The sequence below is a fragment of the Portunus trituberculatus genome, chromosome 50 (assembly GCF_017591435.1).
Source record: "Portunus trituberculatus isolate SZX2019 chromosome 50, ASM1759143v1, whole genome shotgun sequence".
Taxonomy (NCBI): domain Eukaryota; kingdom Metazoa; phylum Arthropoda; class Malacostraca; order Decapoda; family Portunidae; genus Portunus; species Portunus trituberculatus.
This window is the reverse complement of record NC_059304.1, coordinates 1,063,729-1,078,860: the sequence shown is the minus strand read 5'-3', so window position 1 is coordinate 1,078,860 and position 15,132 is coordinate 1,063,729. Positions and strand designations below refer to the sequence as shown.

General features: G+C 38.1%; 1 protein-coding gene across 5 annotated transcripts in view; it reads left to right on the top strand.

Moving 5' to 3' along the window:
• Positions 1 to 15,132, top strand: part of LOC123500176 (UHRF1-binding protein 1-like) — a 95,711-nt gene that overhangs the window by 39,189 nt on the left and 41,390 nt on the right. For all 5 annotated transcript variants that reach the window (XM_045248893.1, XM_045248891.1, XM_045248892.1 and 2 more), the window contains exons 8-9: positions 2,038 to 2,158; positions 2,506 to 2,656. In XM_045248893.1, the coding sequence (XP_045104828.1) occupies positions 2,038 to 2,158; positions 2,506 to 2,656 (272 nt within the window). The remainder of the gene's footprint in view (positions 1 to 2,037; positions 2,159 to 2,505; positions 2,657 to 15,132) is intronic.

Sequence of the window (15,132 nt, the reverse complement as noted above, 5' to 3'; positions counted from 1 at the left end):
AAGACCCCGCACTTGGCGAATAAATTAGTCTGGCGAAACTACTGCCAAATGTGAATTTCGCGAAGCACGAGTTCTTTATACCATATAAATTGCCTAAAGAAAATGCCTCAATCAGTCTTTTGTCACTGCTGAAGTCCCTCTTTTGACCCCTAAAATACCACCTTTCGAGCTGAAATAAAATCTTTTGCCTTCACATATTAGGACACATGTACAAAACAGACCAATAAACAATAAATAAAGTTAATAAGACATGATATAAAGGCTGTAACTCCTGTTTTTCCACCCATCTTCCTCGCCCACTTTCGTCCTTCCCGCTACCACCATTGTCCTTACCCCCACCAGTACCACCTGTTGTTCTGGTAGAGGCCATGTTGGCGGTAAATCGCCAGAATTCGTTCCCACGCTAGCAGAACAAAGGGTAGCACAAACTAAATGGCTGAAGTTGACTCTCACACTGCGTTCTGATAGATTTAGAGAGAGGTCTGAAGTCACTGTTCAGCTGCCAGGGGACCACCAAGTTTGAATTGAAATTGCCAAGTGTGCACTCTGTGGTCTGTGGCCACCCTACTGCCAAAAGTTAAGTTCGCCAAGCTGAGATTCGCCAAATGCAGGGGCTTATTTTGTATATATATATATATATATATATATATATATATATATATATATATATATATATATATATATATATATATATGATCAGATTACCATATGAAATAAAAACATTGTGGTTTTCTAACTCAAATATATTAATATAATGCAATATGCTTTTAAGTTCACATGAATTGCATAAGAAGTTTGTTCTTGGTATTTAGGGCTCAAAGTACAGCTGCAATAAGTTGGCATAGAGAGAGATAAGAATTAGATTAGACTGCTATTGCTATCAGATTATTTATAGAAATTTTATATTTGATCCAGCATGCAGTGCTAATTATTTTAATGGAAAATAAACCTTTAGCAAAAAATGTGAGAATTGTAAAAGTTATCCATTGTTTGGTACAAAGATGACTAGATATCTCTGCTCACATTGTTCACTTCAGAATTATTGTTGAGTAGTAAGTCTCAATATACAAGTGTGTGTGCCATTAACAATTGTATTTCTAAGAAAAGGAAAGGAAAAATTTACTTAAACTGATGATAAATTTTGGTATATTTTTCATAATTTCATTAACTTATGCAATGCATAAATTGTTCTTATTTTCAAGTATAAATCTCACAGATTTTCTAACAATATGTGTTTCTAATGTTACATGTATTGTACTAAAATTATCTTGAGACTCACTCCTCTTTCTCAAATTCAGAGTCCAATCTTGTTGGTTGCATTTACACATTGAAACACTGCATACTGAAATTGAGTCACAAGATACATGTATACAAAAAAATGTAACTTACTTGTTGCTAGCTTGAATTTTGATAATGTTTTTTAGATTGAAATAGACTGTGTAGGTGCTCTTTGTTTACCTAGTGTATTATCCTCGTTCATAATTTGGCAAAGTTTTCAAACAGTCCAGAGATTAGCTCAGTGGAGAACACAGATTTCTGGTTTGCAGAAGTGGGAAAATTTTTCTTCCCTTATGCTGTGTTCCTCAAAGTAGGATAATTCTTTTGTTTCTCCCTTTCCTTCCTCTTCTTTTGATATTTTTGTTATATTGCTATTTTGTATCTTCCTTATCCTTCTTCATTTACTTAGGATTTTTTAAAGTGGCAACTAGAAGTAGTACTTATTTATTTTGCTATGGTTGATAACCATAATATAATGTTAAATATTCCAGGATCATTTAGTCTGAATGCTTAAACATGCATCACATTCATTATTGATTTATTTGCTGCTACAAGCAGTACTCATGATGTAGCAAGGGCCAGCATGTATCTCTGCTGTGGTGCCAGAAATACAGGTGCTATCAGAGAAAGATACAATTATATGTATTCGTACATGGAATACAAGCTTCAGACTTCAATACAAGTGTCATTTGAATGGTATGCTGTAAAATTGTGAGCCATTACATTTAGGCAATATTAACACTCATGAATTTGTTGCAGCTGGGCGGTCTAGTCACCCTGACCTCTCAGGAGGGGCAGCCTTGCAGGTCACCCTGGCCCAGCTGGAAATAGACTTTTATCCTTACCACTTGGCAGCTGGAGATAGAGGGCACTGGGTCAAGTAAGTCAACAGGTGGTCCAGGATTATGTTCATCTTCTGTATTCACTGTCTGTGTCTGAGGGCTTCCTCTTGAGTGGATCATGGCAGAAGAGTCTCTGTTTCTTTGTTATTCATTAATTTGTTTTGCTCATTATGATGTGAAAGTTGACATATCATTTGTGAATTGTGTTCAGTGTTTTCATCCAAATATACAAATTCTTATAGTTTAGTTTATTGTTTTCATTTAATTTGCTCAGCTTTACATGTTGTTGTTTAAGATTGATAATATTTTCAGTGTTTCACTCACTAACAGAAATGATGAACTGATGTTTTTAACAATATTAACAGCATTTTAATGATTTTCCCAGATACTCAACAGAGTGTGGACCAGCAGTGTGGGCCCATGCAGCTTTAGCACAGTTCAAGACGCTACTTACTGACACTCTCAACTCCAGCCGATCCTCACACACTCCCCTGGCACGGGCGCCACCCCACACTCGCCATGATGCTCCACATCAGGTAGGTCAAGTCACTAAAAGAAAAGACAATGCAAGAACATTGTGACTGAAGTCAATAAAATTGGCTTTCTCCTCAGTTTTGAAAGATACTCCAGTGTGGTCTCAAAGCAACTCTCAGAGGTGCAACTTGATGTGTACTTTTTTTTTTTTATGCAAGAGAGGGAGTTGGCCAAGGGCAACAAGAGATTAGAAAAAAGGCCCACTTGAATGTCAGTTCCCTTCAAGATCAAAAAAGAGTTAGCCAAAAATCTGGGACAAATGTCTTGAAACCTCTTAAAAGAAGTCAAGTCACAGGAAGATGGAAATATAGAAGCAGTCAGGGAGTTCCAGAGTTTACCAGAGAAAGGTATGAATGATTGCGAGTACTGGTTAACCCCTATGGTACAGTGGAACCATGTGCGCTTTGAGGTCCAAGGGGTCTCCAAGTGCACAAGTTCGAATCCTGGCCACAGTCCAAATGTAGGTAGGGCTTCCTTCCTCGGGGTAACGGTTCCCTAGTGGGTGGGCTTTTAGATAGAAGATACCCTGAAAAGTACCTCCTTCACCCCATAAATTCCTGTGAAAAGCCCGCATGGTATAAAAAAAACTTGCATTATAGAGTTGTACAGAATAGAGATGAGAGGAAGAAGAAAACCTTGTGGAGCGAGGCTGCAGGAGGAGGGGAGGCATGCACTTAACAAGATCAGAAGAGCAGTTTGCATGAAAATAGTGTTAAATGATAACAAGAGATGCAACATTCCAGCTGTGAGAAAGAGGCTGAAGACAGTCAGTCAGAGGAGGGGAGTTGATAAGACGAAAAGCTTTTGATTCTACCCTATCTTATAAAACTGTGTGAGTGGAACACCCCATACAAAATGGATAAGGCCCCTATACAGAGTTAGCGGTTCGAGGGGCAAGAAAAACTGGCGGCGACATGTCAGAACGCCTAACTTCATAGAAGCTATTTTAGCAAGAGATGATGTGAAGTTTCCAGTTTAGATTATGAGTAAAGGACAGACAGGATATTAAGTGAAAGAGGGACAGTTGAGTGTCATTTAAGAAGAGGGGATAGTTGTCTGGAAGGTTGTGTCGAATTGATAGATGGAGAAATTGAGTTTTTGAAGCATTGAACACTATTAGGTTTTCTTTGCCCCAGTCAGAAATCATAGAAAGATTAGAAGTCAGGCATTCTGTGGCATCCCTGCATGATCTGTTGACTTCCTGAAGGGTTGGTCATCCTTGAAAGGACGTGGAAAGATGGAGGGTGGTATCATCAGCATAGGAGTGGATAGGACAAGAAGTTTGGTTAAAATCATTAATGAATAATAGGAGAGTGGGTGACAGGACAGTGATTCTGGGCAGAAATATAAAGTGCATGAGTTTCAGGTGATGAAAGGCTCAAGTACCTCTTGTGGGCAGCCTCTCTATCATGTATAGCATGAGAACAGGCTGTGTTAAACTAAGGTTTAGAAGGTGTAGGTTGAGAAAAAGAATGAGGAATGTATGCCTCCATGCCAGACACTATCACCTCTGTTATGCGTTCAGCACACAGATATATGTCTCTGACACAGAAACAGTAATCATTCCAGGAAAAATTGCCATAATACCTCCTCAGGTCCCCCAACTGGCAAAGGCAAAATGCCAGAGGCACCTCTGCTTAAGGGGATTCTGGGGAGGGACTGGAGAAATAGGACAAGATACAGAAATGAGATTGTGATCAGAAGAGCCCAACAGAAAAGATAGAGTAACAGCAAAAGCAGAAGGGTGAGAGATAAGGAAAAGGTCAAGAATGTGGGTCGTATCGCCAAAATGGTTAAGAATACAAGTAGGGCGTCATATCAGTTGCTCTAGGTCATGGAGGATAGCAAAGTTGAAGGCTAGTTCACCAGGATGGTCAATGAAGGGAGAGGAAAGCTAAAGTTGGTGGTGAACATTGAAATCTCCTAGGATGGAGATCTCTGTGAAAGGATAGAGGGACAAAATGTGCTCCACTTTGGAAGTTAAATAGTCAAAGGATTTATTTTAATCAGAGGAGTTAGGGGAGAGACAGACAGCACAGATAGATTTAGTTAAAGAGTTGAAGCCAGATGATGAAAAAATCGGAAGATTCAAGAGCGTGAGCATGAGAGCAAGTTAAGTCGTTGCGTGCATAGACGCAACATCCAGCTTTGGAAAAAAATTAAGATAGAGAAAGTAGGAGGGAACAGAGTAGGGGGTACTGTCAGTTGCATTAGACACCTGTGTTTCAGTGAGGAAAAGAAGATGAGGTCTAGTATAGGAAAGGTGTAGTGTTCTACAAATTGAAAATTAAATCTAAGACCACGAATGTTGCAGAAGTTAATAAAGAAAGAGTTGAGGGAGATGTCAAGATATTTTGGGTCGCTTCTGAGAAAGCAGTCTGACCTGGGGACATTTATGGTCCTCTCCCCAGAATGGGACTCCAAGACTGAATTTGGAGTTGCCATTTTTTATTTGAAATAAAGTGTGTGTGTGTGTGTGTGTGTGTGTGTGTGTGTGTGTGTGTGTGTGTGTGTGTGTGTGTATTTACCTAGTTGTATTTACCTAGTTGTAGTTTTACAGGGCCTGGGCATTATGCTCGTGTGGTCCCGTCTCCATATCTACACTTATCCAATTTTTCTTTAAAACTATGTACACTCTTTGCTGATACCACTTCCTCACTCAAACTGTTCCAAGTCTCAACACATCTTTATGGAAACTAAATTTTTAACATCTCTCAGACATCGTCCCTTCCTTAGTTTCTTACTATGCGATCTTGTGCTTCTAAAGTCATATTCTTCTCTCAGGATCAGTTTCTCATTATCCACTTCATCCATTCCGTTAATCAATTTATAAACTTGTATCAGATCCCTCTCTCTTCTCTGCTCCAAGGTTGGTAGATCCATTGCCTTTAGTCTCTCCTCATATGCCATCCCTTTAAATTCTGGAACCATTCTTGTAGCCATTTTTGTAGTCTCTAATTTTCTTATGTGTTTCTTTTATGGGGAGTCCACACAACTCCTGCATATTCCAATCTAGGTCTTATTTTAGTACTTATCAATTTCTTCATCATTTCCTTGTCCATATAGTGAAATGCTACTCCAATATTCCTTAGCAAATTATACGTCTCTCTGAAAATTCTATCAATATGGCTAACCGGTTGATTATTTTCTTCCATTGTCACTCCCAAGTCCTTTTCCTTTTTACTTTTTCTAGTTCTACTCCATCTCCCATCTTATAGATTCCCACTGGTCGTCTTTCACTTTTTCCCATTTCCATGACATGGCTTTTGTCCACATTGAATTCCATCTCCCATTTTTTGCTCCATTTCCAGATCTTGTTTAAGTCTTCCTGTAGTATTTCACAATCCTTTTTGTTTAATGACTCTGCACAGTTTCGCATCGTCCGCAAACAGATTTATGTAGCTGTTCACTCCTCTGGCATGTCATTTATATATACGAGAAAAAGTATTGGTGCCAATACTGACCCCTGTGGCACTCCGCTGTCTACTGTTCTCCACTTGGACTTCATATCTTTAACTATCGTCCTTATTTCTCTCCCCCTTAAGTAATTCTTCATCCATCTCAATGTGCTTCCTTTTAAGCCACCCTTCTCCTCTAACTTCCATAGTAATCTTTCATGTGGCACTTTATCAAAAGCCTTTTTTAGATCTAAATAAATACAGTCAATCCATCCTCTCTCTCTTGTACTTTATCAACTATTCTAGAGTAGAAACTCAATAAATTTGTCACACATGACCGACCTTTTCTAAAACCAAATTGGCTATTTGATAATATTTTGTTGTCTTCAAGAAATTCGATCCATTGCTTCTTTATTACTTTTTCACACATCTTGCATATTACACTAGTTAGTGATACCGCCTGTAATTTAAAGGTTCTTCCTTCCTTCCGCTCTTATATATGGGAACCACCTCAGCTCTTTTCCACTCCACTGGCACTGTTCCATTTTCTATTGAGCATTTTATGATGTTGTATATTGGACTTGCTAGTTCTTCCCTACATTCTTTCAGTATTCTGCCTGAGACTTCATCCGATCCCATTGCCTTTTCCTCATCCAATTCCGTCATCAACTTTTTTATTTCAAGCTTGGTTACTTTAATCTCTTTCATATAGACAGTCTCTCTATTACCCTGTGGTGTGTGTGTGTGTGTGTGTGTGTGTGTGTGTGTGTGTGTGTGTGTGTGTTGTATTTACCTAGTTGTAGTTTTACAGGGCCTGGGCTTTATGCTCGTGTGGCCCTGTCTCCATATCTACACTTATCCAATTTTACTTTAAAAGTATGCACACTCGTTGCAGACACTACTTCTTCATTTAAACTGTTCCAGGTCTCAATACATCTTTGCAGGAAACTATATTTTTTAACATCTCTCAGACATCTTCCTTTTCTCAGCTTTTTACTATGCGATCTTGTGCTTCGAGTGTCATATTCTTCTCTCAGGATCAGTTTCCCATTATCCACTTGGTCCATTCCATTGATTAGTTTATAAACTTGTATCAGATCTCCTCTCTCTCTTCTTTGTTCCAGGGTTGGCAGATCCATAGCCTTTAGTCTCTCCTCATATGTCATCCCTTCAAATTCTGGAACCATTCTTGTAGCCATTTTTTGTAGTCTCTCCAACTTCCTTATGTGTTTCTGTTTATGAGTGGTCCACACTACTCCTGCATATTCCAATCTGGGTCTTATTATAGTATTTATCAATTTCTTCATCATTTCTTTGTCCATTTGCTCCCCTAATTCTGGCTGACGGTTTTGGCACTTTTTGAAGTCTTTGGAGAGCCAGCGCTCAAGTGGGCCTTTTTCTAACTTTTTTTTTTTTTTTTTTTTGCCCTTGGTTGGCCCTCTTCCCTACGTTAAAAAAAAAAAAAAAATGTTTCTCTAAAAATTCTATCTATATGGCTTACTGGTTGATTGTTTTCTTCCATCGTCAAAGTCCTTTTCTTGTGTGTGTGTGTGTGTGTGTGTGTGTGTGTGTGTGTGTGTGTGTCTGTGTGTTTCTGTGTGTATTTACCTAGTTGTATTTTATGGGAAGGGAGCCTATGCTCGTGTTGTCCCATCTCTGTATCTCACAGTGTCTAATTTTCTCTTAAAGTCATGTATAGACTTTGCACACACCACCTCTCTGTCCAGTCTGTTCCATATATCTATCACTCTATGGGGGAAGCTGTTTTTCTTGAAGTCCCTTCTGTAGTTGTCTTTTCTGAGTTTTAGTCCATGTCCTCTTGTGTTCCTTCTGTCCCTCTTCAGCAGGTCAATCCTATCAGGAAGCTCCATATTATTCATTATTCTGTAGATGGTCAACAAGTCGCCTCTTTCTCTTCTCTGCTCCAGTGTTGGTAATTCCAGTCTCTCCAGTCTCTTTTCATACATAAGAGCCGACAAGGTTGGGGCCAGTTCGGTGGCCGCTCTTTGTATCCTTTCAATTTTCCTGATATTCTTTCTCATGTTAGGTGACCACAGTACTGCTGCATACTCCAGTTGTGGTCTGATCAAGGATACCAATAACTTTTTCACCAATCTTCATCAATATATGAGAATGCAATTCTAATATTTCTCAGTATGTTGTAGGTCTCACCAACAATTTTATTTATATGTTTATTGGGGGACATTTCTTTTGTTATGAGAACTCCCAGGTCCTTTTCACTTTCCACCTTCTTAATCTTCTCTTCTCCAAGTTTATATTTGTCTTGTTATCCTATTTTTGCTCTTCCCAAATTCCATTATGCTACATTTCTTAATGTTGAATTCCATCTCCCATCTTTTACTCTATTCCCATAGTGTATCTAAGTCCTGCTGTAGAGTTCTACCATCATTGTGTGACCCAACTTTCTTCAAAAGTTTTGCGTCATCTGCAAAGAAACTCGTATAACTTTCTACTCCTTCGTCCATGTCATTTATGTATATTGCAAACATAATTGGGGTCAACACAGAACCTTCAGAACCCCACTTATAACTTCCTTCCAGGTAGACTCCTTATCTCTAATTGTCACTCATAGTTCTTCCAGTTAAGAAATCCTTCATCCATTCCAGCAATTTTCCTTTTATTCCCCCTATATCTTCCAGTTTTCTTATTAATTTTCCGTGTGGAACTTTATCAAATGCTTTTTTAAATCTAAAAATACACTGTCAACCCATTCATCTCTTTCCTGTGTTATGTCTATGACTCTAGAGTAAAAGCATATAAGGTTTGTTACGCATGATGTTCCTTTTGTAAAGCCAAATTGTCTTTCATTAATTATATTTTTTTCCAAATGTTTGGTCCATCTTTCTTTGATCACACATTCACATATTTTAGCTATTGTACGTGTTACTTGTACTGGCCTGTAATTTGTTGGGTTCTCCTTATTTCCTCCTTTATATATTGACACAATATTGGCTTTTTCCAGTCTTCTGGTACTTTTCCCTTTTCAATAGAACATTTCATTATATTGTACAGTCAACCTCGCTATCCTTACTTTATGCTTTTAAAGCTATCGCGCAACCATGAAAAGCTGCTAAGATTTCATTATCGCGACCTCAGATGCCTGCTATCGTGCACCCAGCCATGATGAAATGGGATATCTGAGCGCTCATTGGCCAAAACCGCCTTCACGCCAAGATCAATTCAGCTATCGCTTTATGGCACGGCTATTTGCCCCAATTCGCGATATTATATATATATCTTATTTGCGAGCTCTTCTCTACACTTTCAATATCCAATTTACAATTCCATCCGGACTGTGTGATTTTCTTACATCTAAATTTCTTAGTTGTATCATTATTTCCTGTTCCGAAATAATGATGTCTCTCATCGCGGGAGATTATTTCCTAGTTCTTCATAATTAATGTTGTTTTTTTTTTCTCTTGTAAAAACTTCTTGAAAGTGTCCGGTCATTGTTTCAGCTATTTCCAATTCATCGCTGTATTCATTATTTTCATAAACTAGTTTCTCTATCTTGTGTTTGTTTTTTTAACTTTCCGTTTATATATCTATAAAAGATCTTTGGCTGATCCTTGCATTTTTCAATTATGTTTTTCTCATAGTTTTTCTTTTCTTCTCCGTATTTTAACATATTATTCCTTTCTCTGATGTAGTCTTGCCACTTCCTTGGACGTTTGTCTTTTCTCCATATCTTCCACTTTCTCTCCCTTCTATCTCTTGCTTCTTCACATTTTCTATTAAACCATTCTTCCTTATATTTGTCTTTAATTTTCAGTCTCGGTACATATCTATTCACTCCATCATTATAAATTTCTTTAAATGTCATCCACTTTTCCTCCACTCTTGCCTGGTTGTCAAATTTAGTCCAGTCCGTCTTTTGGAAAAAGTCTGAGTTCTCTAAAATTTGTTTTGCTATATGTCAATCTTCCTTTTCTATGTTTTTCATTCTGTTCATTCCTAATCACTTCCTTGAAGGTCGCTACTATTAGTGCATGATTACTTTTTGCTAAAGGTATCTTATACTCTACTGCATCCACAATTTCAGGTTCCGTTGTAAATAATAAATCCAGTCTTGACGGCTCTTCACTATTCCTAAATCTGGTGTTTTCTTGAATCCATTGTGTCATTGTATATTCCATGATTAACTCCAGTAACATGTACCCCTATGAATCCTCATTTCCCTCTGTAGTCATATCTTCCCAGTGCACTTCCTTACAGTTGAAGTCCCCCATTTTTACAGTATTTCTTTTCTTTTCTAATATTTTGATTAGTGAGTGTTCAGTATCTTTCAAAATTTCTTCATATTCTCTTAGACTCCAAGATCTTGCCTTGGGTGGTACATAGCAGATTACAAATTCTCTCTTTTCCATATAATTTCTGCACTGTTTTGGCATAATTCACGTTCATTACCTTTAGGTTTCTTTGGGGCTTAGTATCATCACTCCTCCACCCTGCTTCACTTTTCTATTTTTCATATAGATATTGTACAGCCTGATCCCAATGGGGTTTAGTGTCAGTTGATCTCTTAGTTTTGTTTCTGTGATCCCCCATTATGTCAGGCTTAACCTCTTTAATAAAGTTGTTTAATTCATTTATCCCTTAGACGAGTCCGTTATATTAGTATAAGCAACTTTTAATTTTCCACGTGTGTGTGTCTGTGTTTACGGGAGCGGAGCAAGCTCATATTGACCCGTCTTTATACCTTGTTTTGTCTAGCTTAGCTTTGAAACTGTGAACACTGACTGCATTTACGATGTCTATATCTAATCCATTCCAGGTGTCCACAGCTCTATGATGGAAACTGTAGTTCTTAATGTCTCTTATACATTGCACCTTCTTCAATTTCTTCCCATGTCCCCTTGTAGTCCTTGTTTCCAGGTTTTAAAAGTCACCATCCACTTTATCCAGGTTATTCACCATTTTATAAATACTTATCAAGTCTCCCTTTTCTCTCCTACTTTCAAGTGTTGGAATTTTCAGTTTTCTCAACCGCTCCTCGTAAGTCAAATCCTTCAGTTCCGGTACTAACTTGGTGGCTGCCCTTTGCACCCTCTCCAATTTTCTAATATTCTTCTTAGTGTAAGGGGACCACACAATCGCCGCATACTCCAGTCTTGGTCTTATCATAGAACTAATGAAATTTTTCAACATATCAGCATCCAAATATGAGAAGGCCATTTTAATTCTCCTTAGCAGATTTGTTACTTCACATGTGATTTTATTTATATGCCTGTCTGGGGCTAACCCCTCTGTAATTGTCACCCCTAAATCCACTTCCTCTTTAGACCTTTCCAAATTAAAATTTTCCATTTTGTAATTATTGTGTACTCTCCATTTACTTTTTCCAAATTCCATGACTTTACACTTATTCAGATTGAATTCCATTTGCCAAGTTCTATTCCATCTACCAATTTTATCAAGGTCCTCTTGCAGTTTCATACAGTCATTTACATTTTTCACTCTCCTCATTATCTTGGCATCATCCGCAAACAAATTGATATGACTTTCAATTCCTTCAAGCAGGTCATTCACATAGATGCCAAACATGACTGCTCCCAACACTGACCCTTGAGGTACTCCATTAGTGACCTTTAGCCAGGAAGAATCTTCTCTGCCAACTGTTCCCTACATTCTTTCAGTATCCAATTTGAAATACCATCTGGACCAGGTGCCTTATTTACATCTAGATTCTCCATCCATCTCATAACATCCTCCTGATTTACCTCTACTCCAATTAGTTTATATCCATCCAATTCATTATCTGCTAAGTCAAAGTCTCCTTCTTCAGTAAAGATTGTTTGAGACCTTTCATTCATCACCTCAGCTATTTCCTGTACTTCTTCATATAGTTTTCCATCAACCCTCAGGCCAGTTATACCCTCTTGTTTCTTCATTTTTCCATTTATATGTCTATAAAACAGTCTTGGGTTACTTTTACATTTGTCCATTATATCCTTCTCATAGTTCTGTTTTTCAACCCTCATAATCCTCACACATTCATTTCTAGCATCAACATAATCTTTCCATCTGTTTTGCGTTCGCATTTTCCTCCATCTATTCCATGCATTAGTCTTGCACTGTCTAGCCCTTTCACATATAGCATTGTACCACTCCTTCCCTTTTTGACAGTTTACTCTTCCCTTCCATACATACTTCTCCACTGCAGTATTATATATCTTGATAAACTTGTTCCATTTCTCCTGCAAATCCTTTTCATCTTCAAAACATTTTCAGCTCACAGCCTCAAAGTATCTCCTTATTTCTTCAAAATTTGCTTTATTATATCTGTATCTTTCTATTTTGTACCCCTCATCTATTTTTAATATTTCAGTACTCAGACTTATTTTAACTAGTATGTGATAACTTTTTCCTAATGGACATTCGTAATTAATTTTTTCTATGATCACTTTGTCACTGGTGAACAACAAGTCCAATCTGGATGGTTTATCCTTCCCACTTATTCTAGTTTCACAGTCAATCCATTGAGTCATTAGATTATCAACAGCCCAATTCATCAGTTTGTTACTCCATGAATTCTCTCTTCCTTGAAAAGTCCCCTCCTCCCAATTCATTTCTTTGCAATTAAAATCTCCAATGACTAATACATCCTTGTCTTGTGATACAATCCTTTCCATCTCATTTATTGTATCTTCCAACAAAGTCTCATGCTCATTTCTTGTCCACGCATTCATCAGTGGTGGTACGTAAACCCTTGCATATATCATTGACTTTCCATTACCATTTTCACTTCAACCTGCACAATCTCACTTGTTTTTACGTGTTTCCACTTTGTCCACTCTAACACTTTTCCTCGTTGATATCATCACTCCACCTCCTCCCTTACCACATCTGTTTTTTAACCATATATCATAATATCCATTTCCAATGTCCAGTATTTTCCACTCATCCTTCCACTTTGTTTCACACAATACTAACATATTAGGCTTAACTCTTGCTAGGAACTCCTCAATCTCTAACATTTTCAACATCAATCCATTAACATTAATATAACAAATTTTGCTTACCTGCTGATAAATTTCTTTCTCAACCTTAGGTCTCTGACTCTCCAGTAAAACTGCTCCTTTTCTTCTTCCATCCTCATATCGTTTTTTTGCTTAGCCTTTGTGACCAATTCCAAATCTTTGTTGATCCATACATTTTTAAATTCATCATTTCCAGTTAACTTCCATGACCCATTCAATACTTCTTCTGCTTGTACTTGAGTTGTAAACTTTATTTAAAAGGGTCTTTCCTTCTGTTCCTCAAATTTACCAATCCTATGGAATTCCTCCACCAAATTTATTGCCTGATTTCCCTCCTCTGCAACTGTCATTAATATATTCTTAATTTTCTCCTTTTCCATTGCTTCTCTCTCAGATCTATTGACTATCTTCTCTTCCGTTATCCCAAACACCACCACACACTTTACCTTATCCACCGTGTCCCTTACCAGTTTCTTCTTTTCCTTAATTACACTGATTACCTTATCTGTAATTCCTTGCTTCTTTTTCTGCTGCTCCTCTATGATTTTCTTTAAGGATTCTTCATTTCCTTCCTCTGCTTTATCCATACAGACTTTCTTCTCAACTACCTTAACTGACTGCTGAACGTTATCATTGTGCTTTCTCACCTTCATCATCTCACTCTTGAGCTGCTTCTTTAAATTGTCATTTTCCTCTTGCAGTTTGGCATTTAGATTCTTGACCTCCTTCAGTCCAGCTCTCAATTCGGCGATTTCCTTTATAATTTTTCCTTGGTCCACATCCAGCGTGTCCACTTTATTAATTTTTCCATTATTTCTTCCATTCTATGAACATTCCTTAAACCCAGTCTATAATTCAATTCACTACCTTCCTCCACATCCCACTGCTGAAATCCTTCAAATTTGGGTGTTCCTCCTCCCTCTGCCATCTTGTGATGTCACATGTAAACAAAGCCAGCTGGACGAAACACAACCTCCACAAAGACAGTTTGAATTTTATGTTACTCACGATGTCAACTTCTCCCTTCCCTCACTACCACATCTAGTTGTCTCTAGGGGTCGTGTCCTGCATGCAGGTTCCTGCTTATTTTCGTCTACAGCAACTTTCTCTGGTTTTAACACGGAGCTCCCTGCTGTCCGCCCTAAACTGCCAGTGATGTGTGTGTGTGTGTATTTACCTATTTTTTTTTTTTTTTTTTTTTTTTTTTTTTACCATGTGGGCTTTTCACGGGAATTTATGGGCTAAAGGGGATACTATTTAGGGTATCTCCTATCTCAAAGCCCACCCGCTGGGAAACCGTTCTGAGTGAGGAAAGCCTACACTGGACCGTGGACAGGATTTGGTGTGTGTGTGTGTGTGTGGATGTGTGTGTGTGCATGGTTCCACTATTTGTGTATTATAGGGCCCGAGCTAAGCTCTCTGTGTCCTGTCTCCTTGTCTACTCCTGTCATATCTCTCTCTTTCATCTGATTGACACACACCGCATCAACGACATCACTGCTCAGTTTATTCCACTTATCAATACTACGATGCGGGAAACTGTACTTTCTCACGTCATTTAGACAGATGTCTTTTATTAGTTTTTTTTTTTTCCATGTCCTCGGAGATGATTACTTGTGATCAACTTTATCAATTCTCTGTCCAATATGTCAATCTTGTTCACCAATTTATACATAGTTATCATGTCACCCCTTGTTCTTCTCTCTTCTAATGTGGTCAGCCCCAGCTCCCTCAGTCTTTCCTCATAGTCTAACTCCTTGAATCCTGGTACCATCCTTGTTGCCAGCCTCTGTACCCTTTCCACCTTCTTCACATTTTTCTTCATGTGTGGTGACCAGACTCAAGCTGCATATTCTAACTGGGGTCTTATTAAAGTGCATACATAGTCTTCTTCATCATTCCTTCATCTAGGTAGTGGAATGCAAGACCAATATTTTGAAGCATGTTATATGTTTTCCCAAATATCTTGTTTATGTGTTTCTCCGGTGACAGAGTGTTTTGCACGGTCATTGGTCTCTTCAATTTTCTTATCACCCAGCCTGTAATTTATTGTTTGGTCTGTATCTACTTCTTCCCATT